A 26,291-nucleotide genomic window follows, 5' to 3' on the forward strand; every position below is an offset into this window, starting at 1 on the left:
TATTTACAGAGAAGAATTACTTAACCTTACTGTCGATGGTCACTGGCTGCTCAGGGGAGAGAGAGCGAGATCTGTCAATGCTCTTAATGGGCCTAGAAATGAGGGCTATTTAGTCATTCTCCTGTCGATGTTTAAATGAATATTCAATATGTGTAATATTACTCCCTGGGATAAAATTGCAGCCTTTTTCCCCCTCTGTACACATTTATCTAATATTTTTAGGATTAAAGCAGTTCTTCAGTGAGATCCCAGAAAGACCAATCAAGATAACAAGCACAGGAAAGCCTCAAGGCCCCTGAAGGTTAATGAAGAAGGTGTGTAATAAGAGACCTCATTAGTGAAAACCTTTCATGATGCTTCCCGGGAAACCCATATAGCTGACCCAGGTGCTACTGAGAATGTGACCTTGGTGTGATGGTAAACAGGTAATGAATCCATCGGCTGCAGGGACACAGCGTGTAGCATGTGGACAGCTGGGTCAATGAAGAGGCAAGCAGTGAAATTGCATCGGTCTCTGTCAGGGTTTCTCTGTGTAAAACGCTTTGGAATAATGCTACTCCAGTGGCTGGGCGAGAAAGGGAGCACATTAGGCATAGCTCTCTTTTGCCATATGTTACACCCTGTGTCCCATTTCCTTGTCAGTCACTACTCTGCACTAATGATGAAACTTAAAACCATTAAGGACAATCTGTAAAAACAGCCTGAGACAGAGTCTTTTGTATCTCAGAGATAAGATGAGGTTAAGATGATAAAGCAATTTTGCAGGAAAAGACTGACAGCCCTTGCACCGCGTTGGAATTTAATTATTGGGGGGGGGGGGCGACACGCTGTACAGTCTGCTGTGGCACACAAAGACATCAAATGGCTTGTGATTGAGATGAAACCTTGTTCTCGTCACACAGAGAGGTGGCAGGTCAAACAAACAGCTCTCACCATCTGAATGCTATTAACCTCTGGCTCACACTGCTTTGAGGGAAGGGCCTGCCAGCGTTTTAGACTTATCGGCAATAGAGCTCCAATTCAATCAGAGTTTTGAAGGAAAAATGAAGGCTTGTACTAATTCATCCATGGTGGCCATGTGCTGGTCATAGAAACTTTTTTTTATTTTTAAAAAATGTATTTATTTTTTAATCCAAGTTGGGAACATGCGAAAATAATGCTTCAGGCAAATATATTTTCATGCAACAGTAGTTAGAGAAAGGTCTGTTTCAGATGCCTGCAAGAAAACACTTTTTTTGGGGGGGTGATATTTGTCGACTGCAAACCATATTTTGAATTTCTTCCCTGTGGATTTAATTTCAGTTTAGATCCTATCCCTGTGGAGCAAGAAACCTGCACACAGTCTGGTCCTGAGTGTGTGGTGCAGCAGCAGCGAGACAGACAAACTGAGGCTTTAGTGGATCTCTGTCGCCACCTAGCGGAAATATGCAAACATAAGGGATCTGCCTGATTTGACTTCAAAGTACAGGTATTCTGACAAACCATCCTCCTTTGGCAAAACGTCCTACCGTAAGTTGTTTTTGCACATTTCTGCTGTCACAGAGTAATTCCACCACAAATTTAACTAGGTATGACGGTTTGCCACTTATGTTTGCCCATCACAGTATGCTTGTAGCTCATATTCATAAAGCCAGGACGGTTTACCACTTCATTTTACCTGTTAAAGTATGTTTGTAGGTCACATTCACAAAGGTAAGACGGTTCGCCACTTAAATTCGTGTTGTGCGCATACGCAGAAACAACGGGTAGGATGGTTTGTCAGGTAGGATGGATTCCCAGAACACCTTCAGTTAATCTTAGCTGCCCTTCTTATTACATGTTATTAATTCAGGAACGTTTATGCCATGGTATGTTTCGATAATAAAACAAGTAATAATACATCAGCCTATTACCATGTAGTGGAGGTCAAAGCGTTTGACAAAGTTGTTCCCGCTCGACTCCGGGGCAGTGGGTGAACAGAATCAAACACACCCAGCAGCAAAGTCATGTGGCTGGTCATGAGGAAGTAAATAGGGAAGAGGAGCTGCAAGGAGGTAAGTACCTTTCTCCAGCAGTGTTGGGGTTTTTAAACGGTACACTCTCGACTCAGACGTCAAAATGTAAAAGGGTAATCACTCACGTGGTGTTTGGACCTGTGCACGCGCTCGTGTGTCATCTTCAGCGTAAGATTTAATGAAAATAGTTAGCAGGTAGGCTACATGCTAACGTTAGCTCAGTGATAACTTATAGTTACAGGTTACAATCATATACTAACTTCGGTTCTGTTTTTGGTCTGTCTCTAAGAAACAGGAACATTGGAAAACCTTATGGTTTTTAGGTTTTACAAACGCAGACACGTCAAGATTGAAATGTGAGAAAATGATGCTTATGAATGATAATAACATCTCCTCGTCGCAGTCAATTGTTGTAATAATGATGCCAATAGATTGTAATAAGCTCTTTCTGTTGTCTGTGCGACAAATGTCCTGCAGCTTCAGAAAGGCCTCAGAGAGCCTGCGTGCTGTTTTAAGTTCACTTTTTTCACTTTTCCTTTGTCTCTCAGGTGTAGCTACAGTATTTGCTGCAATAAAGCTTATTACACTATCTTCCTCCTCCTCCTCGTCTTCCTCGTCCTCCTGTATCCATTATGGTGGACTTCCTGGCAGACAACAACCTGTGCGGCCAGGCTATCCTCAGGATAGTTTCCAGAGGAAATGCCATCATTGCTGAGCTCCTGCGCCTCTCTGACTTCATCCCTGCAGTTTTTAGACTCAAGGACAAAAGTGACCAGCAGAAATACGGAGACATTATCTGTGACTTTAGCTACTTCAAGGTATGAACTACATCAGAAATTCAAAAGATCCTTTCATTAGCTTGGACCACTTCCTCATTGAGATTTGGCAGGATTTATAGTAGGCGGTAGGTGGAGTAAACATGAATTAGGGAAAGCCTCAGAGCGGATTGGCATTAGCTCTTGGGCCAGGCATGATCAAAAAATGTATGAAAAAGGATAATCTGATTGTAAAGTGTATTTTAATTCTGCAGCTGTTCACCACTAACAAAACATGTACTGGTAGAAAGAGGGGAGTTTCACAGGGTTGCCGGTAGGTAGCACACAGTAGTGGCTGCAGTGACTCCAGAGATTGTATGGATATATGCCATGTGTCCGGAGGGGGACACATTGACTGTTTGTGAACATTGTCAACTTTGTATGTAAAACTTTATATTTAGCCATGTATTTGACTTTACTTTTTTACTTATTTTGATTTTACTTTGGCTTTACATTTTGAATTACTTTATTTTTATTAAGGGGAGTGTATGAGATGTAGTTCTGCTCCTGAAATTCACATAAATGATCTCCAATTACTCTGTGGTGTAAAGTTTACCGTGCTTGTACTGAGAAAGCTGCAAGAGCTTATCCAAGTCTCTATTTGAGGAAACTACACACACAAAGGATACTCAGTTTTGCAGTAGTCAGCACAATGAAATATTCAATTGATGTGACTGGGATAAATACATACACCCTAATGGTTTTGACATTTAGCTGTAAGTCTTCCTAAAAAGCAAAAGATAATAAAAGCAGTATTATTGCTTTAGTTTCAGCTGTCTTTCGGCATCGTTTGGATTTGCTTTGCATTGTCACACAATGTTGCTTCCTGTTCAGGGTCCTGAGTATTATGAAGGAAAGCTGGAAGCCAAACCGGAGCTTCAGGACTTGGATGAAGAGTTTAGAGAGAACAACATCGAGATTCTGTCAAGGTTCTATCTGGCTTTTGAGAGCGTCCACAAATACATAGTGGATCTTAACAGGTATAATGAGATGGAATTATTGGAATTAATTATGTCTTAATCAAATAAAAACTAAAACCACAGTGCTTGACCGTGAGGAACACTGTTTTCTGTTTAACCACATGCTAAATAGCCCTGTTTTAAAAGATGTCGATGAGCTATTTTTTCCCTCTCTTAAGATATTTGGATGACCTACATGAGGGTGTTTATATTCAGCAGACCTTGGAGACTGTGCTTCTAAATGAGGATGGGAAACAGCTCCTAGTAAGTAACACAAATGCAAATTCATTTTAATTTTGTAACATTACAAAACAAGTCTGCATTACATGCAGGCTTACATCTTTAAATATCTGTTCCTGAGAATTAGTCGCCCGTGTCAGATGAATGTGCATGCTTAACCCTCAAAACAACACATCAAAACGAAACGAAACAGCACTCCAGGAACTGATTGGTCATGTTTTCTCTTCTCCCAGTGTGAAGCTCTCTACCTGTATGGAGTCATGCTGCTGGTTATTGACCAAAAAATTGAAGGAGAAGTCAGAGAGAGGATGCTTGTTTCCTATTATAGATACAGGTGCGCTTGTGACTCACATCCCCACACATCCACATGACACTCTCTTTGTGACTCACTTGCTCAGTGCACTCCAATCACCTGTTAGCCAGTGAGCTTGCTTCCAGTGAGGGTGAGTCATTTACTTGACTCACCAAAAGGTTAACTCCTGTGTCAGTTCAAGCTGACACAAAAGTGTACACTACACACAGAGGGATGCTGTTTACCCATAAATAACATTCCAGTTGTATTTCACGGCTATTAATAATTCTTCTTCTTTATATTATTACTTTTTTGGGGGTTATACTGGCACCAACAATCCATTCTTCTATTTGGAAAAACACGTTTTTTTCTTCAGTGCTGCCCGTTCCTCGGGCGACTCCAACCTGGATGACATCTGTAAGCTCCTGCGTAGCACCGGCTACTCCAGCCAGCCTGGAGCCAAACGACCAGCCAACTACCCGGAGAGCTACTTCCAGAGAGTTCCCATCAGTGCCACTTTTACTAGCATGGTCATTGGGAGGCTGCGCTCGGACGACATCTACAACCAAGTGAGAAACATTTGGTCCAAAATCTCTTTGTGGTTAAACTAAATAACAGATCTTGTCCCACAATGTTTCCCTCATTACAAATTTTTAAGACGTTTTCCTCCTCTCCTCCAGGTTTCTGCGTATCCTCTACCAGAACATCGCAGCACAGCACTGGCTAACCAGGCGGCCATGCTCTACGTCTGCCTCTTCTTCAGCCCCTCCATACTGCACACCCAGCAGGCAAAGATGCGGGAGATAGTGGACAAATACTTTCCTGATAATTGGGTGAGGCACTTGTTAAGTCTTTTCCATTTGCAGTAGATCTGAATATAAACATCTTTATAAAAGGTTATGTCATTTATTTTTAAATGTGTGCCATGTTTTTGCTCAGTTTTTTTTAAATGTTGAGCATATTTTTCTGAAGTGTAGTCTCTCTGCAGGTTATCAGTATTTACATGGGGATCACAGTGAACCTGGTGGAAGCCTGGGAACCATACAAAGCTGCCAAGACTGCGCTCAACTACACCCTGGACTCTGCTAACATCAAAGAGCAGGTATTAAAAAATACATTAGCTTCAATGTCAGAGAGACCTCAGATTCTTTCATTTACAGTCCTGCAGTGTGCTTATTTGTTCTGTGCGGGTAGTGATGACAGCGTGCACAGAATTTGTAACAGCACACAATGTAAACAGAAACAAATTTCAGGAAGCCATTCATAAACTTTTCCCGGAAAGCTCATTTCAAATATGGGGATGCCTGTAGAGCTGTACGCTGTAAGAGTCATTAAAAAGTCCTTTCTCTCTCTCTCTCTCTCTCTCTCTCTCTCTCTCTCTCTCTCTCTCTCTCTCTCTCTCACACACACACACACACACACACACACACACACACACACACACACACACACACACACACACACACACACACACACACACACGGCAGGAGGAGCTAACTGAATAATCCACATTTAGTCTTTCACCTGCAGACCAGGCCATTCTCACTAATGACCACTAGTGGGAGTGAATGTATGAATAATTGACTGCCCCGAATGAAAGATGGTGCACTGTATACAAGAGCCATGTTTTTTTCACCGTACGTGTAGGCTACTCGGTATGCAGCCAGCATGGAAAGCCTGAGGCCTCAGGTGCAGCAGCTGCTAAAGGAAGGTTTCCTCAGGGAGGAAATTATCTTGGACAACATCCCAAAACTGCTCAACTGTCTGAGAGACTGCAATGTTGCTATTCGCTGGCTGATGTTGCACTCTGCAGAGTCAGGTGAGATACTGCGGTTTCTTTTTTCCTCATTTACATTGGTGTAAGCACTTGTGTTGCATTTACAGTCCTGTGAAAAACAAAGTAAACCCCATAATTCAGCTTGTAAAAAAAACTTTTAACATCAACAACTTGAAGTCATTTTTCTGTATGACACTGTGGAGGACTTTTTGGCCCACTCTTCTTTACAGTGTTGCTTCAGATCAGAGCATATCTCTTTTAAATGCCACAGCATTTCAATCAGGTCAAGGTCTGGATCTTCACTGGCCATTGCAGCACCTTGATTCTTTTCCTTTTCAGTTATTCTGAAAATACACACGCCAAACTAACCGCTTAGTTATTTTTAACTTCCTCTGAGCATTCCACAGTCTGACCTGTAGGGTGATGCTGGCACGTCCACTTCTGGGAAGATTGTGGTATTCTCTTAGCACACACCTGAATGCTCCAGACCCGAAAATTGCCAAAACGTCAGCTTTTATAGAGGTGCTGACACTTGCTAATGATGAGTTAATCAAGTGCATTTGATTTAGCAGCACCTGGCTGCCACTTCGCTCCTATGGGAGCAGTAAGGGTATTCTGAAAACGATTTTACACATGACTGTAAATGTGTAAAGTCAAGGATGAGTCTGAAATGAACTCTGAAATCTGATCCTTAATTTTAATTTACCTGTATTGAAATGACACTGTTCGTAGAGTAAATGTCCAATGAAGTCCAAACATTTATAAGGGTGATGTTGGTGAAAATAGTGTATTGATTTGTGATCAGTCATCCTCTGTCTCATAGCCTATGACCCAAACAACAAGCGCCTTCGTCAGATCAAAGACCAAGTACTTAATGACTCCAAGTACAAACCTAAGATCCTTTTCCAGCTGCTGCTCGACACAGCTCAGTTTGAGTTCACACTTAAAGAGGTGAGAGTCTTTCATCAGTGTTACATAATATAAATGATCACAGGGAAAAAAGTGAAAAATGTTAAAGACAAAAGTGTAGCATTTCTTTAAAGTGATCTTTTCTCTTTTTTAAAGAGTAAAAATGGAAAATGAGTTCCTTTATAATTTCAAAGTGATCTGTCCAGCTGTAGTCCTCGTTAGGTGTGTCCGCCTGGTTGCCTGTTAGCCTACTGTCAGGTAGCATATGGCTAGCCTGTGTGTCATTTGGAGGGGACACAAATGTAATGTTCTAATTACGCATCTCATCTGACTAATCCTCCCTCATCAGCTTAGCATCTGCGCTATTCCTCTTCCAGATGTTCAAGCAGATGCTGTCAGAGAAGCAGATCAAATGGGAGAGCTACAAGAAGGAGGGATCAGAGAGAATGACTGAGCTGGCTGAAGTCTTCTCTGGTGTCAAACCTCTTACCAGGGTGGAGAAAAATGGTGAGTTGGACTGTGAGAATGGATAAGGTGAAGACTTACACACAGCGTTGAAAAGTAGTTCTGACTATGGGAGCCTCGGGCATGCAGCTTGGATTATTTCAGTGTTGGGACATGAAATCTTAAAAGATTTTAAGCTTGAAGGCGTTCAGAGGAAAATGTTGAGGCAGGGAAACAAGATGGAAAAAATGCATTAAAGGTACACACGCAGGGAGCGGCGGATTAAATTTACATCTGTCATACTTACCTCGAGCGTAACTGCCGCTTGTGAAATACTTTGGTAACATTTTGTATCTGCTTCAATGACACACTTTTACTGTCCTTGGCAGAGAACTTACAGGCCTGGTTCAGGGAAATCTCAAAGCAGATTGAGTCTTTGAACTATGAGGACTCCACGGCTGCTGGGAGGAAGACGGTCCAGCTTATACAGGCTCTTGTAGAGGTGAGCATGATAATTATATTTCAGCATGGCTTTACATTTTTGGATTAGCACAGTGTAAGGTAACAATGGTGCTAATACTATGTTTTGATTGCCTTAACTTCATGCATAGAAAACAAGCAAATCCAAGTACAATGTTTCAGAATGGCGGAAAAATTAAGAGATGATTTTTTTTACTGCTATTAAATGCATGTAAATAGAAAGACAGAGGATTATGTAATAGGAATATTGTGTTGGCACAGTGGCATCATTTTCTGCTCTGTCCTGCCAACATATATTAAAAATACTGAACTGGAACTAATAGAATTTGGCAGCAAAGCTTGGAACATGTTTATATAAAGCTGCTGATAATTGCAAGAAATGTAATCAATACCAATACAAAATTATTATTACTATTTTAAAAAAATATTGAAAGGAAAGCTGTCAGGCTGTGCCTATAAAACCTTCTCCTTTTGGACTTCAGGTCCAGGAGTTCCACCAGCTGGAGTCCAACCTGCAAGTTTGTCAGTTCTTGGCTGACACCAGGAAGTTCCTGCACCAGATGATCCGCACAATCAATATCAAAGAAGAAGTCCTTATTACCATGCAAATAGTTGGAGATCTGTCCTATGCGTGGCAGATTATTGACAGGTATTTACTTCTTTGTTTACTTAATAAACAAAATAAGGCCAGTGTAAAGTAGTTAGTTTAACTAGTGTCATATTTTGTCATCAGGTTAGTGAATCTTAGTGGAGCACAGTCACTGTGCTCGTCACTTGGTTTGCAAAACACAGCAGCAACTCATTCTGCTTACCTTTCTAAACTGCAAACCATCACAAAACCACCACAGAACACTGCAAGTGTTTTGGCTTTGATTTATTTCACTTGTGTTTTTGGTTTGTCTGTGTTGATGAATTCGTCTTTTTTTCCTGACTTGTGCTTTATTTTACAGCTTTACATCCATTATGCAGGAGAGCATCAGAGTCAACCCATCCATGGTTACCAAACTGAGAGCTACATTTCTGAAGGTGAGGGTCTATTTATGTCTAGAAGTGGGACAAAATATGCCGATTACAATACATCCCACTGCTTCCTCTTGCAATATGACTGTCGACTCGGTGCTAAACAGTGTTATTGTCAAACAGTTTGACTTTTCAGATTCACTGCTTCTTGACTTACTGTAGTAGCACTCATTATTTAGCATATTAGAGCTACTTTCCCCCTTCAGTTGCACCAATATCTTCATGCATCACAGATAAATGTCTTGCGAAATGTATGAGTATTGCAGATTCACTGTGGTAGCATTTCATGAACAAATTTATACGTCCAGCATATACACAGTCGTTTTTGGACTCGCCTATTCTTAATGCAGCTGTTTACACCGATCACGTAACTTTGCTGAACGAATTTGCAACATTCATTTTTTCGAATCAAGCTGAACTTTTCAGATTTTTTAGATCCAAATAAACAAATGTGACTAATCTAGCCACTGCATTTGTCAATGAGTGTGATGTTGCTCTAAACACGCAACGGTGCTGAATATACAAATTTAAAAATTAATACTTTTTTGCCTCAAAATCTCAGTTTCTTCCTTTTCTTGTTTAGAAACATCAGGAACTTCCTTATGATTTATGTCAACTTCATTTTTTGTTCTGTGTATTTTTTAAGGACAAATTTTCCGCTAAAACCTAAACATTACACAAGTATGCATCCAAAAAATTTGGAAATTCGTGTCACTTTTTTGCAGTCTGCTCACGTGGACCATCATCTCGATATGGAGAAATGTTACCTGTGATTTAAAAATCATTTTTTCTGTATGTGTGTGTGTGACCAGCTGGCGTCTGCATTGGATCTTCCATTGCTGCGTATCAACCAGGCCAACAGTGCTGACCTGCTGAGTGTTTCTCAGTTCTACTCTGGAGAGTTGGTGTCCTATGTGAGAAAGGTAGTGTATGATGTCATTTTTTCTGCTTCTCTTTCCTCTTACAAAAGCTTTTGCTTTGAAATGTTTTGGTCTAATATTCTCCTAGCGTGTAGTCTTGTTATTTTAACAAATGAGCTCTGCATGCTGCAAACTGTTTGTCAGTATCAGTGCTGTAGCAGCTGCAGGAATGATGAATTTTTGAAAAACCATCTGTTTGGCAAATGTACCCAAAAAGAAGTGCTTAGTGCATCTGTACCTTGACGTTGTGGTAACTTCTTAGCTATAACTTTATGCTGGAAGATTTTTTCCTTCTGGCTGTACTCGAGATCCTTGATCTAATGGATATACAATAAACAGTCCTTTTTTTTAATCTTCTTGCTTCCAGGTGCTGCAAATTATCCCAGAGAGCATGTTCACTTCGCTGGCCAAAATAATCAAGCTTCAGATCCACGACATTATGGAGGTGCCCACACGGCTGGATAAGGACAAACTAAAGGACTACGCCCAACTGACGGCTCGCTATGAAGTGAGACAAACTGATGTGTATGAAACTGTCTCCTTCCCCTTGAGTGTTGATCAGAATGTCACTGACGTAAAGAAAGGGGGAAAAAATATCTTCAGATGTTGTATAAAATAAAATAATAAAAAAATAGATAAGAGAGCTCATTTTGTTCTGTTTTGATCTCGCCTCATCAGCTGTATGGGAGTCGGAGGCAATCATGCTAACATTTTTCAATCTGCTCACAGCTTTTGATGTGAAATACAAATTGGAAAAGGAAGCATGATATGGAAACAGATTGTGCCAGCAGACTTAGCTGAATTGGATTAATTAGAGTGTGAAGTACTGAAGTTACTTTTTAATTTTTTTTCAGTCATATTTGGAATTGCAGTCCAGTGCCTTGAAATTAAAATAAGATCATTGTAGAGTGAGACTTTTTTTGTTTTTTAGACTGAAAATCAAACAAAACATTGGCTTTTATATAAATGATTGATATCAATATTATTCATATATATTATATTTTTGCATGCCTAAACATCGTTCTGCTCTGTGTCTTTGCAGGTGGCAAAACTAACTCATGACATATCTATTTTCACCGAGGGCATTTTAATGATGAAGACTACTCTCGTTGGGATCATCAAGGTAAATGCAGTGATTAAGGTTTCTGAACTTTAAGAACAAAGATTTCTGTCTTTCAGAAGATTAATACAATCCTGCTGAGGGATTTGGTGCAGCACAGGTTTGCTTTATTAACACACTGTGATGTTTAAGGTGGATCCTAAGCAGCTTCTGGAGGATGGCATCAGGAAGGAGCTGGTGAAGAGGGTGGCTTATGCACTGCACAAAGGCTTAATATTCAATCCAAAGGCAAAGGTGAGACGCTACACCTGTTGTATGTTATGGATTATTAATCGTCAAATAAAGTTTGTGATATATTTGCTCTATGTTGACCAGTTTCCATGTTAAGTTTCCCAATGATATTGAAGGATTAACAGCAGTGAAATAAAATAATAGAGAAAAAATACTGAATTCTTTCAGCCCAGTGAACTGATGCCCAAGTTAAAGGAGATGGGCGCCACCATGGATGGCTTCTACAGGTCGTTTGAATACATCCAGGACTACGTCAGCATTTATGGCCTTAAAATCTGGCAGGAGGAAGTGTCCCGCATCGTCAACTATAATGTGGAACAGGAGTGCAACAGTTTTCTCAGAACCAAGGTCGAACTTCACACGCTTTCTCCTTTTCCCTGAGTAGTGCACTGAGAGCAGTTTGTCCCTGACTGATAGATTTTCTTATCTATCAGTCAGGGGCGCGTTCTAGTTGTTTGGCTGTTTCTCAGTAATAGCAGTTGGCTGATTGGCTTGTTTCTTGCTTCTCTTCAGATCCAGGACTGGCAGAGCGTGCACCAGTCCACCCACATTCCTATTCCCAAGTTTCCCTCTGTGGACGAGTCTGCCACTTTCATCGGTCGTCTCTGCAGAGAAATCCTCCGAATCACTGATCCCAAGTATGTCTCCACAGACATAACAGTGGAAGTGAAATAAGAGTTAGCGAAATTAGCAGAATAACTGAGTTTATATCTGAGGATGGAGGAGAAAAAATCTTTGGTTATGCAGTTTATTGATGGTGGAATAAACTGATTCTTTCTATAGGGTGACGTGTTATATTGACCAGATGAATACCTGGTATGACCTGAAGAGCCACCAGGAGGTGACTAACAACAGATTGTTCTCTGAGATCCAGAACACCCTTGGTACATTTGGCCTTAATGGACTGGACCGACTGCTCTGCTTCATGATTGTCAGGGAACTTCAGGTATTTACCCCAATATTTACCTCAGCATCCCCCCACTCCCCCCCAAAAAAGATGCCATTCAGGTCAGCAAAGATCAATCCCTGAAATCATGTCAATGTTGGTAGTATCTTTAGTGCGTTTAGTATGGCTCCCAGATTGTAGTAATGTGTGTGTTTGTCTCATCAGAACTTCCTGACAATACTTCAGAAGACCATCCTGAAGGACAAAGCTGTGGTGGAGGTCTTCAGAACATTGCAAGGTGCCGTCAGCCCAGTCCAAGGCATTGTGGGTAGGTATTCACTTAGAGAATCTATAACCTGCCTTTTCTTGTACAGATCTAATTATTGTTTTTGTTGCTGTAGCTAATGCCAGCAAAGTCTACAGCAGTGCTGTGGCCAAATCCCAGAAGATCTGGGGTACATATCTGGAAGCCATCATGAAGGTACTGCTCCATGTTCCCACGTTAGTGAATAGAAAATAAAAGTAAAAAAAGAAAATCCCTTTTTTTTGGTCTTTATTGTCACAATTTTCTGATGAAGAGATTAAAATAATTTTGAATGCATGTGTTTATTGAAGGTTGGTCAGATGCAGATTCTCAGACAGCAGATCGCTAATGAGCTTAACTACTCCTGCAAGTTTGACTCCAAACACTTGGCGGCTGCACTGGAAAACCTCAACAAGTCTGTATATTCTTACCATAATGGCACTGAATTGTTTTTATGTTTTCTTTACTTACCCCCCAAGTGCTACTCTGTGTTAATGACTTTCATGATGGATGCTCCTGCTAATTGCATCATGTCTGTTTTAGTCTCACACTGTTCTTTTATGCTGACTCTGATTATGTTCTTGCCAGGTCTCTGCTGGCAGACATTGAGGCCCATTACCAGGACCCATCCCTGCCTTATCCTAAAGAGGACAACACTCTTTTGTACGATATCACTGCCTACCTGGAGGCTGCTGGCATTCACAATCCTCTCAACAAGGTTTGAACAGAAGGGGCATCTCTTCCCACATAATCAGTTAGCCTTGTTCTGATTTCACCTGAATCGAAATGAGTCTTTTCAATGACGACCACAAAATGCAAGCTGTTTTTTGCTTTCTTTGGCTATACATTAGCAGATGTTTGTGTTCAGACTCTTTTTGTTCTACTTATGCTTCACACAGATCTACATCACTACAAAGCGCCTCCCGTACTTCCCCATCATCAACTTCCTCTTTATTATTGCTCAGCTGCCTAAACTTCAGTACAACAAAAACCAAGGTGATTTTCCCCCCATTAGTTCACTGTAACCTGTTTGAAGTTGATAAGAGATCAGGTTATACAGTTTTGAGTACAATGGGTACCCTGCCGCCTCTTCACTTAGTTCAGTTGCAGCAGACTTTATTATTTTTCAGAAAGCGGCATTAAATCTTATGGATTTGTTTTTCCCCACATTTTTCTGCTAACGCACAGTCCCTGAATGTCTCTGAATGTGGTTGTAATTTGATGTTTTGTGTTATGGCAGGAATGACCTGCAGGAAAGCAACAGACCCGGTCGACTGGCCTCCACTGGTGCTCGGCTTGCTCACCCTGCTCAAGCAGTTCCACTCCAGATACACACAACAGTTCCTGGCTCTCATTGGTCAATTCATCCGCTCAATCATGGAGCAGTGCACAAGGTAGCAAAACAGACTTCACAACTTCAGAAAGATTTCTAAAATAAGATTCGAAATCAAATATTCTGTGTGGTAGGTTTCCTTGGTGATGATTGTGGATCGTGTTACCGGACATAAAATGTATCTGGTTATAGCCTCATGAAATCATATTAAAGCTTCCGTTTGATCCTGTTATAGTCAGAAAATCCCTGACATGCCTTCTGATGTGGTGGGAGCTCTGATGTTCCTTGAAGACTACGTGAAGTACACAAAACTGTCACGTAAGGTAGGTGCAACTTTCCCTATATTATTTGTGTTAGTGTTAGAAAATATTTTAAGAGGTTGTAAATGATAAGAGTAGACAAAGTTGACAGTACCCAGGGGTAGTAGTAGAGCTGAAATGGTGAAACATCAATATGCTTAGGAGCATTATTATTGGACAGCCAGATTTAATAACCATCAGCTATGGAAAAAGATTTTAAAATACTATTTTTTGCATCTGTACTCTACTATATTTGTGTGACAGTAACATGTGTTTCCTTGTGTTTTCTGTATTTTTAAGGTGGCGGAAGCTCATGTGCCCAGTTATATTTTTGATGAGTTCAGAACAATACTGTGAAGATATGGATGAAGATTTTCATTTAAAGATTCGGGTTTTTTGCCGAATGTTTTTTCACTGCAGACATTTTGTCTCAATGTAGTGACTGCACAGGTGTTACTAATAATTAACAACTGATTTGTTAGGTTTAAGTGCTCCAGCAAGCGTGACCACATGTATTAATACTATTTTATTATTATTCACTGTGCCTATTCTACAGTGATATGTCAAATGTGGGGCCTATTGATTTGTTTACTTACATTTCATTCTGCTAACTATCAGTGTCTTGCACTTACAGATTGTAAATTAAAAGAACATTAAAATGCAAATAAATCACTCTTACACCTTTATGTACTAAGATTCTGTGCCATTTATAAATCAAATGGATTAATAAATACGATTCTTTCTATTAAAAAGGCAGTTTTGTTTCCTTCCGTTTAAACATATTTTGTTAAAGCTTTTACCTTGAAAAACCATACCCGGAAGTTAGAAGTTAGCTTCTGTTGTGGCTCCGTTTTAGCGGGTGATTTGTGTGCGTTTGTATAGCATCCACAGTTTCTATAGTTTATTTACGTTTCACTTGTTATTTTTATACTAAAAGCGTTTTTGAAACAGATTGTACTTGACGTTCATATAGGTGTCGGTCATTTTGCCGGCAGAACTAGATACCTGTTAGCAAGCTAGGCTAACGTTAACGTTAAAAGCACGTTAAATTTAGCTCTGGTTTGTAGTCCCAAAGTAATAAAGGTAGCTTTCACAATGTCTCTGAGCGCTGTTCACGGAACTCTGTCGAGTCTGAAATCCTGTCAGGCTGATATCGGGACAGGTATGGACATTGTGACAGACGTGGCTATGGACCTGGCGGAAGCTCAGGGTAAATATTAAAGGTTTTCTCATCGTACTGCTCACCACCTCCATCTGTAATCTCTACATTAATTATTCGCTTACCAGATATTTTTTCACGTCTATAATTAATGTTTTTATGTGCTTTAGATTTGTTTTTAAGGTTTATAACTAATTTTGGAGCATACATTTATAGTACTATGCAAAAGACTTGCATCACTTTAATATTAAAAAAAAGAAGGCACCTACCTCAAGGAACCCAGTGTCATGTCTACATATATTAAATAACTTAGCAAAGACCTGATTTTAAGTTGTATAATTAGGCACTTTGTGTTTTTGCGACAGGCTGCTAGTAACATTTTTTTTTTTAGTTGAATCTATGAAGAATGCCAAAGATAACACAATTGGACAGACATTACATAGGATTTTTGCACAAACAAGGTGATTCCCAAAGATCTGATAGTTGTTTGTGTGCGTGTGTGTGTGTTATGGTGTGACTGCTTAAGTGATTACTTCTTTGGTGTGCACTTATGTTAAAGATGACGAGATGAACCCGGGCATCAAAGAGATGGAGGCCATGATTCTGGAGTGTGCCAAGCTGGACAGGGAGATTAACTACTTTGTTGATGTGGTGCAACAAGTTACAGCTGAGGTGAGAGCAGCCTGAAGGTTTCCTTGCATTAGGCGACTGAGATAATGGATATTACAACAGTGTGCTTAAACCCTGTTCATTGTAGGGAAAGTTTTGATGCACCATTTGACTGTTCTGCTGCATAGTGTAGACCCATCAGGTGATGCCTAGTTGACTCAAGAGGAACATGTCGTTGAAATGCTAACAAGAATTAAAAAACAAACAAACAGCAAAATGCAACACTTGTGCAGGAAATAAGGCAAGAAGTGGAATGCTGAAATATTATTGTCTTTAAATAATCAGTGCATTCTTAATGCTGCTTTTTCTGCATAAAGTCAGAGCTGCACATTAGAGCTCTTAAATGTGACACAGTTATAAACATTATGACTAATAATGAAGTCAACATAAAAGTCAGTTTAGCAACATTTTTTCAGCACTTGAATATTTTCAGTGATAATGGGGAATAGAGCAGAAAGTGTCCCATGGGATCACAACACACACAGATTGTTCAGCTGCATCTGATTCTGTCATTACTAACATACAGCTCAGCAGGTTAGATCACATCGTCAGGAATGGCTGAACATAATCTTGTGCAGAGTGCAGCATACGTCACCATGGTGACGTAACCGATGACGTGGAAAACTCTTAACACTATGTTCAGAAGAAGACGCAAACCTCGGGCATTTGTGAAGCATTTCTGAATTAAATACAAAATGTAGATTATTGCAAATTATATAACAAATTTCAATCATTGTAGGTTGCCACGCAGCAGCCGGAGGCCATGTTCAGCCTGTCTGCCAAAGTGAAGGAGCAGTTCACAGAGAGAATAGCCCAACTCTCTGACGCTGACCTGCACACTCACCAGAAAGTAATGGCTTTCAAGGAAAGTGTCAAAAACTCTTTCAAACAAGGTAAGGCCTGTGGAGAGACGGAGGAGATTTACTTGAATTAGACTCACCGCAGTGCATTCAGGACTTCTAATGGACTTTGATAATAGCAGTGCTATCTGAGGACTTCTTGCTGAGCAGAGAGATCTTGGGATGTGGCTTTCTTGTTTAGGATAATTAGCTTTATTTTAAAACACGCAGCTTCCTTTGTTTACTGTTGAATGATTGTTTCGCTGTCACCCTGTGGCTGTTATTTTCTGCTTTTTAACTCTTACTAATTACAGCTATGCCGGCCTCATATAGTGCCATGCTTTTGTGAGTCTCTGTAGACATTATAGGCTACATTATGCTAAGTATGTTATTTTCACGAGCTGACTTAAAATGAAAATGTCTGATAAAAGAACCAAATGTGATAACCCACTTTGAAGCATGAACTTTGCGAGCCGAGGTGATCATTGCAGTGTGTTCTGTGAGGGCTTAGCCCATTATTATTCACTGAATTAGTATTACTTCATGTTCCTGTTAAGGGATACATTTTGAGGATTCAGTTCTTCTTGCTTAAAGGCTGAAATATAAATATGTTGAATAGCATAATCCTATGGAGGAGTTTACAAAGGCCACATATAGAGAGCAGTTTCTAATACTTTGGGCTCAAGTTAGCCTTTGAGTTCTTCAGTAGTTGTAGATGTGCCAGGACAACAACTGTAGATATGAAATTTATGTGCAGACTAAAAAAAAAGAAGAAGATGAGTTTGTTTTGTTTTGTGTTTGTTTGGGAGTGTTGTGTATAAAGTTTTGTGTGTGCAGTAAATATTGGTGGATGGTGGTATGTGCCATCAAATTGAGTCATTTTTACTCTGAGTGGACAAATGGAAGCAAACCGCATGTGCATTGTTTGTTTTTAGCTAACCAGGAGTCAGCAGAGAGCATGGAGGAGCTCGATGAGGACATCGCTGTGACACAGAGTCAAGTCAACTTTACCTGCCCGCTCACACAGGTAGATTACTGATTAGATTTGTAGATTACAGGTAGATTAATCCAGTGTGTTTTCATGCCTCTGTCTTTGCCTCAGAGGTGTTATGTTTTCATTGTGCCCATCTATGTGTCGGGGTATTCCTTGAGTTTAGGCACAGACATTAATTTGGACTAAAGGTTGAGCTCATTAGAGTTTGCATGGTCACAATCCAAAACATTTGGGGGCTAATTATGACAAAATTTCACACCAGTCCCAGGATTATTACAATATTGGTGTTTTTCATTTGGCTCAGGCTAAAACATCTTAGGTGGGTGCCAAAATGTGTCTACGCAGAAAAAAAACAAAACCAAAATCCTGACTGTAAGATGATGTTCCTGCAAAATGCATCATTCTGATCTCGCTTGCTTGCTTGTTCAAACTGCTTTTTCAACAAAACACAGGTAACTTGAAATGTATTCTTTTGTGCCTCTGTTCAAGGTGGAAATGGTGAACCCGGTAAAGAACAAGAAGTGTAACCACCACTATGATGAAGCAGCAATCATAAACCTGATCAAAACAAGACAAAGCCAGAAAAAGAAATGCCGGTAAGACACTGCATCTCTGAGGACCGTTAAAAAGTGGAGTCAGGTTTTCTAGCAGTAAATAACACTGCAGGCTGGTGTGGGACCAGCAGGCTGCCTTAATTTACATTGCCTTTATTATGCTGCTTTGATGTTGGAGTCAAATTAAATGTGGCTGATCCTGCAGGAACACTGATAAAATCCCAGCAGCAGTGTTGCTGAAAAATAAACTTGCCTATTGTCTTGGGTCCTGACTGTGGTCACTGCACACACTGCAGCAGTATCTTTTCCTTGTTGAGATTAGTTTTATGCTTGAAGAAATGGTGTTGTACCTGCAGTAAATGGCATTTCATCACATTTACTGCTTTAGCAGCCTCGAAGTTCCCACCGTTCAAGTCATCCAGTTTATCACAGCATGTGTAACGTCAGGGGACTCCTCAGTGTAGAATGCAGACATTATAATAAGAACACAAAAGATGGAAGTCTGGTTGCTGATAGGCAATCAGAATCAAACTGCGAGCACTGGCACAGGAAATAATAAAGCAAGTTTAGGCAGATGTGTAACGACTTAACAGTTACTCAGCAATGAACGGGGCAAAGCTAATATGAAACTGATGCACAGAAAGCTTTTTTTTGAGCTGTTCTGCAACTGTTTGTGTGTGTTTAAATGTCTGAAGCAAGTTAAGGTTCTCTATGTCTCTGCTCCGTAGCTGTCCTGTGGTGGGCTGTGGAAATACAGATGTGAAAGATTCTGACCTCATTCCTGACCAGATGCTGAGGAGAAGGATCCAGAGCTACAAGAGGCAGAACAACCGGACTTAATAATGAACATTTCTATGGAAATAATCAATAGTTAAAGAAATACATTTTCCGGTAACAATTTTGTACACTGAGAATTTAGAATGTTTATATTGCCATCTACGCTTTTATATAAAATGCCATTCTTTTTTTGTACCTTGTAATTTTTGCTGCTCAGGGTGAATCTGGATGACATGTTATAATATTTCATCTGGAGAACTTTCATTGAGTGTAAATAAATAGTAAGATAATTACATGTTTAGTATTTTCACAGTCTGTGGTGGCTACTTCAAGAGTATCTGATGCAGTAAATCTACTGAACCACGTGAGGGCAGTGTTTGCTTAAAGTCAGTGCAGAAATATATAAAGGTGCATAAAGGTGCTTCAGGGTTTTGAGAATCTCCTAATTTCTCAGCTTCACCTACATCTAGGGTTACTGGCCAACATGGCAACTGTAGATCCAAGAAAGGATGATCTTTTACTTAAAATAAAATCCTTCAAAAATGGGCTCAGTGAATGAGCCATAAACAAACAGTTCTTTTACATTGGTGGGAATGCACTTATGTGATTAAGCCTGCTCTCGCTCCTTGTGAAGGGTCTTTGTTTCAAAAGAAGAAACAAACAAAGGCTGCGTTGAGATGAAACTAGGTGAAGCTAATCTTTTAATAGCCTTGCATCAGGAATAAAAAAAAAAAATCTAATTGCCCTCTCTCTACAGTGAGTGCGTCAAACAGCACTAAGAACATTTCAGTGAAGCTATTAACTGGCAATAAATGACTGGCTAGTGTTGACTCATTCATTTCTCCACTCTACTTCATTTTGAATTGCCATTCTGCAAATCTAATCTTGTTTACTACACAACACGCGAAGTCACTGGTAATTCCCCCCCCCCCCCCCCCACACACACAGAACGCAGTTTACTTTGAGCAAAGTGCACACATGAACACACTTCAGCGTTCACCACATCACAGGAAGGAGCCATCGAGCTGTTTCCTTTGTGAGGATGTAGAAGCGCTTGAGCTGATTGGAAAGACGGGGCAGAGAACAACGGGCCTCCAATGAGACTCGCATTTTAAAATTCTCCTCTGACACAAGTTTCTTGTTTTCCTTGCCAAGTCCAGGAGTGGCCTGGTTCTGTGCGCTGTTGACACACAGGCTTGGCAAGAAAACAACATTCTCTACCCACATGACCCACCCACCACCTTCTCTAAAGTGAAACAATTTCTGTACAGCATTAGGCTGCTGAAGACTACTGGGAGCAGAAGAAAAACCTAAACAATTGTGTGGCTCCTGTGTTTATGTAAATCCTCCCTGAATGGTGCTCCTTCATTAGGATTCCTGTGCTGTTACTTGGAAACTTGATCTCAATGAAGTGCATTTCACTTTTTCCACATCCAAGCCTCACTGAGCTCAAAAAAAGATTGGCAGGTGAGATGTCAAAATCCAGTGTTTTGTTTTTGTCCTCTGAGTAAACACATAAAAAAACCCATCCAATTCTATAAAATTCATTTGGATGTGACTGCATAATGTTAGTTTTTGCTTTCCTACAATGACACAACCTGAATTTAAATAGAAACCTGTTAATAAAATATGAATGCGTCACCTTGGTTTTGCAGCATGTCTGAGTTAAACAAGTCAAAGTTGTCTGTAGGGATGAAAAACTGTCAGTTCCCATGAAGTTCCCACTAAATGGGAATTTTTGATGACACTTTTGTTATTTCCTGTTTTGTTGTTTGTTGTGATTTAAAACTCCATTACAAAAAACCTAGCGCCATAACTTTTTCTTACCCTCAAATATAATAATATATAATTCCATTTTAAGGACCTGCTAGTGGACATATTGCGTAATCCCCTCTCGTCTTTCATATTGTTAACATAGTTATGGCCTTTATCAAATTTCAGAGCTTTTGGGACCCCGGCGTCAGTTTAAAATATTAACGTATCCATTTCTAATGTTCTGCTGATTTTGACTGAAGACTGAACACGCAATGAGGCATAAAAGGCGTACTGTCGCTTTAAATGACAACACCTCCCAGCAGTCGTTGGATCCTGGGCGAGTTTCGCTGCAAAGAAGAAAAAAAAGAAGAAGAAAAGAAACAGCCCACAGTGGTTCATGCTTCAGTCTATACAACAGAGCAAAGCACAGCGCAACAGCTTACCATACAGGAAGGAGAGCAGGTGCCAGCGCAGTCTAAACTACTCATTATTTTACTGATGAGACAACAGGAGCGAGTGAGACAGCAGCTGCTGACTGGAGCTGACCTGCAGGTGAGTGTCTGCTGCCCCGCGAGCTCACGTTCAAAAATAAAGAAGAAAATCAGTAAGTGTAGAGTAGCTACAACTGAGACAGGCTGACGCGACAGGAGCAATGTAGGTGATAGGATACAACACTGAGGTGACAGGAAAAGTAAAAACTGCAGCAATAAGAATAGTTGTGTTGGGATTGTTACGTGGAAACTGTGAGCCAACAGGTGAGTCAGGTCACACCTGTTAGGACTAAGCGTCACAGTTTGACTTGAAGAAATGCCTTTAATATCTAAATTCAACCCCTTAAACACATCTGTCTTGTGTGTTTCCACATAGATCGACGCAGTTGGTGTTCAATTGGAGAAAATCTGCTGGACATGGATTATTGGTGCCCTTCTTCGCCGCTTTGGATTTAGTTAGTCCCTGCAACCTTTGTTTTTTACGTGTAGTTCCCGGGGACGCCAAGAACAGGTGGATCCTGTTTCTGTGTCAGGCTCAAACCGGCTACCGCTGACCGTTCACCTTTATGGGGAATCAGGTGGAGAAACTAACGCATCTAAATTACGCGGAGGTGCCAACGTCGGACCCAAATGGGTTCGACCCGGAAGACGACGGACCGCGGATTGGCGTGTCTTATATTTTTTCCAACGACGACGACGACGACCAGGACGACAATTTTGATCACTTTCCAGCGGACAAACGCCAGGTAAACCATGAAGAGAAGCCCTTTGACCCCCGGGACGAGCTGGAGTGCGCGATCTATTATCGAGAAGAGTGCGTCTTCGAAAGAAAAACCGGAGCCGCGACTCACTCCGCGGAAAGTCTTCTGAACAAGTGCAGACCGGGAGACCTGCTGGAGTTCGTGGCCACTGGACAGTATCCACACTGGGCTGTTTACGTCGGGGACTTTCAGGTGGTTCATTTGCACCGGGCTGAAATCAAGAACAACTTTCTCACCGATGTGAGCCAGGGCAAACAAGGCCGGATAGTGAACAGCCTCTACAGGTACCGCGCGCTCCCGCCAGAGGTGATTGTGCGCAACGCGCTGGACCACGTTGGGTCAAGAGACAGGGAGCTGTACTGGAGAAATTCTGAGTGTTTTGCAGCCTGGTGTCGCTTTGGCAAACGGGAATTTAAAATCGGAGGGGAGATCAGAATTGGGAAGCAGCCGTACAGGTTAAAACTGCTGTTTTCTGAGAAGAAAAGTCACGTCCTGGAATTTCAAAGCCTGGAAGACGTGATTATGGAAAAGAGGAGGAACGATCAGATTGGTAAAGGTGCCGTGATGCAAGAGTTGGCCAACCATTTGAATACAACACATGAACTCAAAGAGGAGAATTTTGTTAACTGACACTGGATGCACTGGTCATCTGGAGAGGATTTGAGGTTCCACGGTGATGTTCCATGCTCCATTTAAGCGCTTAACCCATGAGGTCACGTAAACGTGTACACTGTGCCAACAAATGTGCATATTCAGAGGGAGTTTATGGTGCATCATGAAAATATTTTTCACCCAGAGGAATTTGTGAATTCCAACTAAAATGCTTTAGCAATGATCAGCGGGGTTAAAGCGACATTTCCATACCTTAATTTGCATTGAAAACAAATAAAAATGAACACACCCCAGTGGCAGATATCCCTCCCTCCTTTTATAAGAAAATGAGAGTTCAGTCTCTACCCCAGGTTAAGCAACCTGTTATGGCGGATACAATTTGCATTGGAGCTTCACCTGCAGTCTAATCAGTCGGGAATGAAGTTAGAATTTAACTGCCCTTAATTATTTTTCTAATCCAGCAATGCTTTGCAGAGAGGAGCAAAAAACTGTCCTTTTAGTCCTGACTGACAAGAGTGCTCAAGCTGCTTGCTCCTGTACAACTCAGGTGTTGGAGACCAACCCACAGAGTGGAAGAGAGAGACGGTTACTCAACGTTATGGTGTTTCAAGCTGGTGGATTGCCTTCTGTTGCTTTATATCCAATCATCACACAGCTTTACCTTCTCTTGGACTTCTTTGTGGACACTGTTGACAGCTATGGGCACTTTTATTAATTCACCTGTTACAACAGTTTATTTTTTTGAAGCAGAAAGATGTTTGTATGAAGGATTATGGAAATAAATATATATATATTTGAAGAGTAAAGGGTTTTCTTTTTAGCGAACGGTTGGCCTTTAAATGTTTTCTGAGAGCATTGGTACAGTGCTAATCGATAGTTTCAAACCACCAGCCTCAAGAGAGGCCGCTCTATATCCTGCATCCTGAACACCGGCCTTGTCTTTTGCACTGCGCTTGGCAATTGGAGAGCAGCTACACCCCAAACAATTCAATCCCAGCTCGCAGTTGGAAGAGCCACAGTCATACCTGTTCATCTGCTGCTTTTTGGTTTGTGGTTGCGTGCAGGAAAGTGCAGGCTACCCACACAGTTAAAGCTGCCAGTTTTGATCTAAATATTTTCCTCCGAGCAGCAGCTCCCTGAAACTACTTAAACATCTGCTTTGTTAGGCTGTGTCAAGATGAGTTCCAACTGTGCTGGACATTTTTGCTTTGTTTACACCTCTACTTACTGAAGATAAGACTTTTTTTTTTTTTTCCTTGAAATTTACCCAAAGGCTAAAAATGTTTCACATCCATATTTTTCTCTCCTTCCCTCTCCTTGAGCTGCATCATTTATTAAACTTGGGGTAAAGGTGCAGTTAAATAAGGTACAGTTTTATTTCTATTGGGAAACAGTATTACAACAATGACTGAAACACTTTGCAATGTGTTCACATACAGAGGCTGCAACGGAAATTACAACAGGCTGTGAGATTGTTTGAAATGCCAGACATCTTGTTTTTTCCCTCCCCCCTGTCTGTGCTTCAGAGGAAACCAGTGATCACGGGTAGTCAGCAGATGAGTTACTTTTTCCTCTGGTGATATTTGCGTGATGATACTGCTGTAGTCATTTTCGTGCAGGTAAAGGTCCCACTGGACTCAAAGCTGGATAATCATCAGCACCCGTACTGAATGGGAAAGCTGCCGAACACATTAGCATTTCCTCAATTCTCTGTGGTCTGCCACGGTGATGAAATACGAATCGTGTATGTTTATGTGGTGCATATTTATGATAATCAGTCATATTTTTCTTTTAGCACCTACAAACACACACAGTATTAAAGCAGCCGCCAGTGGAGTTGTGTAATTGGGATTATTAACTCACATTTTTCATCATATGTGACAAAGCTAAAATTGAATTACACGTACTTCATATATTACGTTCAGTTTGATTTACCGGTCTCTACATAAACTGTATCATGCGCTATTAAAGTAGTGTATGTAATGAAAACCACACAGCTAAGAAAAAGCTAGTTGTGAGTTGAGTTGTGTACTCTGCAGCTGGTGCAAATTTGATGCTGCCTTGTGGGGTTTTCTTGCAAAATGCAATCGATTTGAAAATGTCTGAAAAGTCTTACTAGCTCTTGGTCTTCTTCAGTGTCTTGGTTAACACGCTGCAATGCTACATCACGCATTACTTTACTGTCAGCTGCTAATATGCAAAATAATGTCAAACTGACTGCATGATGCAAGCAAAACAATCACCTTTTGTAGTGTTACTGGTCCAGAAGTTCACACAGTGCTTATAATTAAGCTCATCTTCAGTTTAAGGAGAACCAAATTGAGTCGAGTGTCCTAGTAAAACTGAAAACTGATCAAATTCAAAAGACTCTGGAAAAGAGCCATCAGTGTGATATGCAGCCATACTAGAGGAGGTGTGATCACTTTCAAAGATTTATTTCACTTTTTGTGTTTTATAAATATCTTTTTTTTTCTTTTTTTTTTAAAAAAAAAACTGTAAAATCAGGGCAAGATTTTTGATTTGACACGTTGACTCATTCATGTTGCATTTTGGCCGATGAGTCCGTCGTGTTTCCTTTGCAGGGTTGGAGGAAAGCCCACATCCTTCTGGCAAACCTGGCAAGGTTACAGAAGCTGGGGACAAGCCAGAGCTCCAATCAAACCCACCCTGTGTTTACAAAATGTTGTTATCTAAAAAAAACTTCTTCCCACACGCAAATATGTCTGAGCTTTAAAAGAGAGTGCTTATGAGGAGATCAGATCATATCTGACAAGCCTACAGGAAGTGGGAGTGTATTTTAGATGTGGCCTCGAGCAACGGCGAGATTGTTATCCATGTGGGACAAACACTGTGTAGTGTAAATATGGATTCTTTGAGGACATTTGACAATTTCAGGTTATGTTCTGAACTACTTAGAGTTTGAATCTTACCTCAGGGTTTTTTTTATTAGATTGCCAGCGACTCTTACATGGAAAGGCTTGCCAGAAGTTAGGATTCTCCTTAACCATTAAAGAATGGGATTGAGAGTGGCTGCTGGGCTAAAGAGTGTGCTTCTAAGATATGATAGTGAAACAGATTATTAAGATTACTCCAGCTTTTGATTAGCAGTGCCATACTGGGCATCTCATTTCAATAATGACATGCACAAGAGCCATTTTAACGGCTTACTGTAAGAGTGCGAATGTATTTCCTTGCCTGTAAAATCATCTATCTGCCATAGACAGGAACAGAGTGCTGTGGGGTTTTGTTTGTCAGGCCACTCTCTCTGCCCACTCACCTGAATCATGTTTATGAGAGGCATTTCCATGTGAATTAGAGAGTATAATGAAACTCCAAAAGCCCTTGTAACTCTAAAATTAACTACACTGCATTCATTACTAATCATCGATCCACCGAGCTGCAACTTACGCAGCTTTGTTTTCCCCCTTTCCTGCGATGAACTTTACTTAGACTTAGCACTACCCACTTGTGCTGGGTTAATTATTCATATGGGACTCCCACCAGTTTGACATGGACTGTGCTGTGTTTACCGTCGGGCTCAGACTGGCGCTGCGCTGTAATTCTTTCTCGTCCCGATGTGGGAATTGTTTTTTCAGCCACACAATGGCCATTCCCTCCCACTTCCATGGTGTTTTCTTTTTCTTTAAAAAAAAAAAA

General features: G+C 40.7%; 3 protein-coding genes across 4 annotated transcripts; all 3 read left to right on the forward strand.

Moving 5' to 3' along the window:
- Positions 1-1,869: 1,869 nt before the first annotated feature.
- washc5 (WASH complex subunit 5) lies at positions 1,870-14,758 on the forward strand. Its single transcript, XM_080896975.1, has 29 exons — positions 1,870-2,033; positions 2,543-2,812; positions 3,644-3,789; positions 3,948-4,032; positions 4,242-4,342; positions 4,677-4,869; positions 4,981-5,133; positions 5,289-5,402; positions 5,948-6,119; positions 6,901-7,028; positions 7,364-7,493; positions 7,820-7,932; positions 8,393-8,559; positions 8,861-8,936; positions 9,743-9,853; positions 10,218-10,358; positions 10,893-10,973; positions 11,103-11,204; positions 11,370-11,549; positions 11,715-11,839; positions 11,985-12,147; positions 12,313-12,415; positions 12,489-12,568; positions 12,703-12,806; positions 12,980-13,109; positions 13,291-13,387; positions 13,632-13,785; positions 13,960-14,047; positions 14,324-14,758. Exons 2-29 carry the CDS (start codon positions 2,627-2,629, stop codon positions 14,378-14,380), a joined length of 3,480 nt encoding a protein of 1,159 aa, XP_080753101.1. The 5' UTR covers positions 1,870-2,033; positions 2,543-2,626; the 3' UTR covers positions 14,381-14,758.
- Positions 14,759-14,829: 71 nt separating this feature from the next.
- Positions 14,830-19,849, forward strand: nsmce2 (NSE2 (MMS21) homolog, SMC5-SMC6 complex SUMO ligase). Its single transcript, XM_080896976.1, has 6 exons — positions 14,830-15,233; positions 15,742-15,854; positions 16,591-16,744; positions 17,626-17,717; positions 18,174-18,280; positions 18,967-19,849. Exons 1-6 carry the CDS (start codon positions 15,119-15,121, stop codon positions 19,076-19,078), a joined length of 693 nt encoding a protein of 230 aa, XP_080753102.1. The 5' UTR covers positions 14,830-15,118; the 3' UTR covers positions 19,079-19,849.
- A 1,278-nt stretch (positions 19,850-21,127) lies between these two features.
- Positions 21,128-23,433, forward strand: lratd2b (LRAT domain containing 2b). Of its 2 annotated transcripts, none has more exons than XM_080896518.1 (2): positions 21,128-21,322; positions 21,638-23,433. In XM_080896518.1, the coding sequence occupies exon 2, from the start codon at positions 21,828-21,830 to the stop codon at positions 22,650-22,652; it is 825 nt and encodes a 274-aa protein (XP_080752644.1). In that variant the 5' UTR covers positions 21,128-21,322; positions 21,638-21,827; the 3' UTR covers positions 22,653-23,433. The 2 variants fall into 2 exon arrangements, with proteins under 2 accessions (XP_080752644.1, XP_080752645.1); XM_080896519.1 differs by lacking the exon at positions 21,128-21,322 and adding an exon at positions 21,350-21,525.
- The last annotated feature ends 2,858 nt before the right edge of the window (positions 23,434-26,291 follow it).

The sequence above is a fragment of the Rhamphochromis sp. 'chilingali' genome (assembly GCF_963969265.1).
Source record: "Rhamphochromis sp. 'chilingali' genome assembly, chromosome: 11".
Classification (NCBI taxonomy): Eukaryota; Metazoa; Chordata; class Actinopteri; order Cichliformes; family Cichlidae; genus Rhamphochromis; species Rhamphochromis sp. 'chilingali'.

Coding starts and splice junctions, on each gene's coding strand:
- washc5 (XM_080896975.1), top strand. CDS start 2,627: ATGGTGGACTTCCTGGCAGACAACAACCTGTGCGGCCAGGCTATCCTC. Junction 4,343..4,676: donor GTTTCCTATTATAGATACAG/GTGCGCTTGTGA, acceptor TTTTTTCTTCAG/TGCTGCCCGTTCCTCGGGCG. Junction 7,933..8,392: donor TTATACAGGCTCTTGTAGAG/GTGAGCATGATA, acceptor TTTGGACTTCAG/GTCCAGGAGTTCCACCAGCT.
- nsmce2 (XM_080896976.1), top strand. CDS start 15,119: ATGTCTCTGAGCGCTGTTCACGGAACTCTGTCGAGTCTGAAATCCTGT. Junction 15,855..16,590: donor TGCAACAAGTTACAGCTGAG/GTGAGAGCAGCC, acceptor CAATCATTGTAG/GTTGCCACGCAGCAGCCGGA. Junction 16,745..17,625: donor CAAAAACTCTTTCAAACAAG/GTAAGGCCTGTG, acceptor GTTTGTTTTTAG/CTAACCAGGAGTCAGCAGAG.
- lratd2b (XM_080896518.1), top strand. CDS start 21,828: ATGGGGAATCAGGTGGAGAAACTAACGCATCTAAATTACGCGGAGGTG.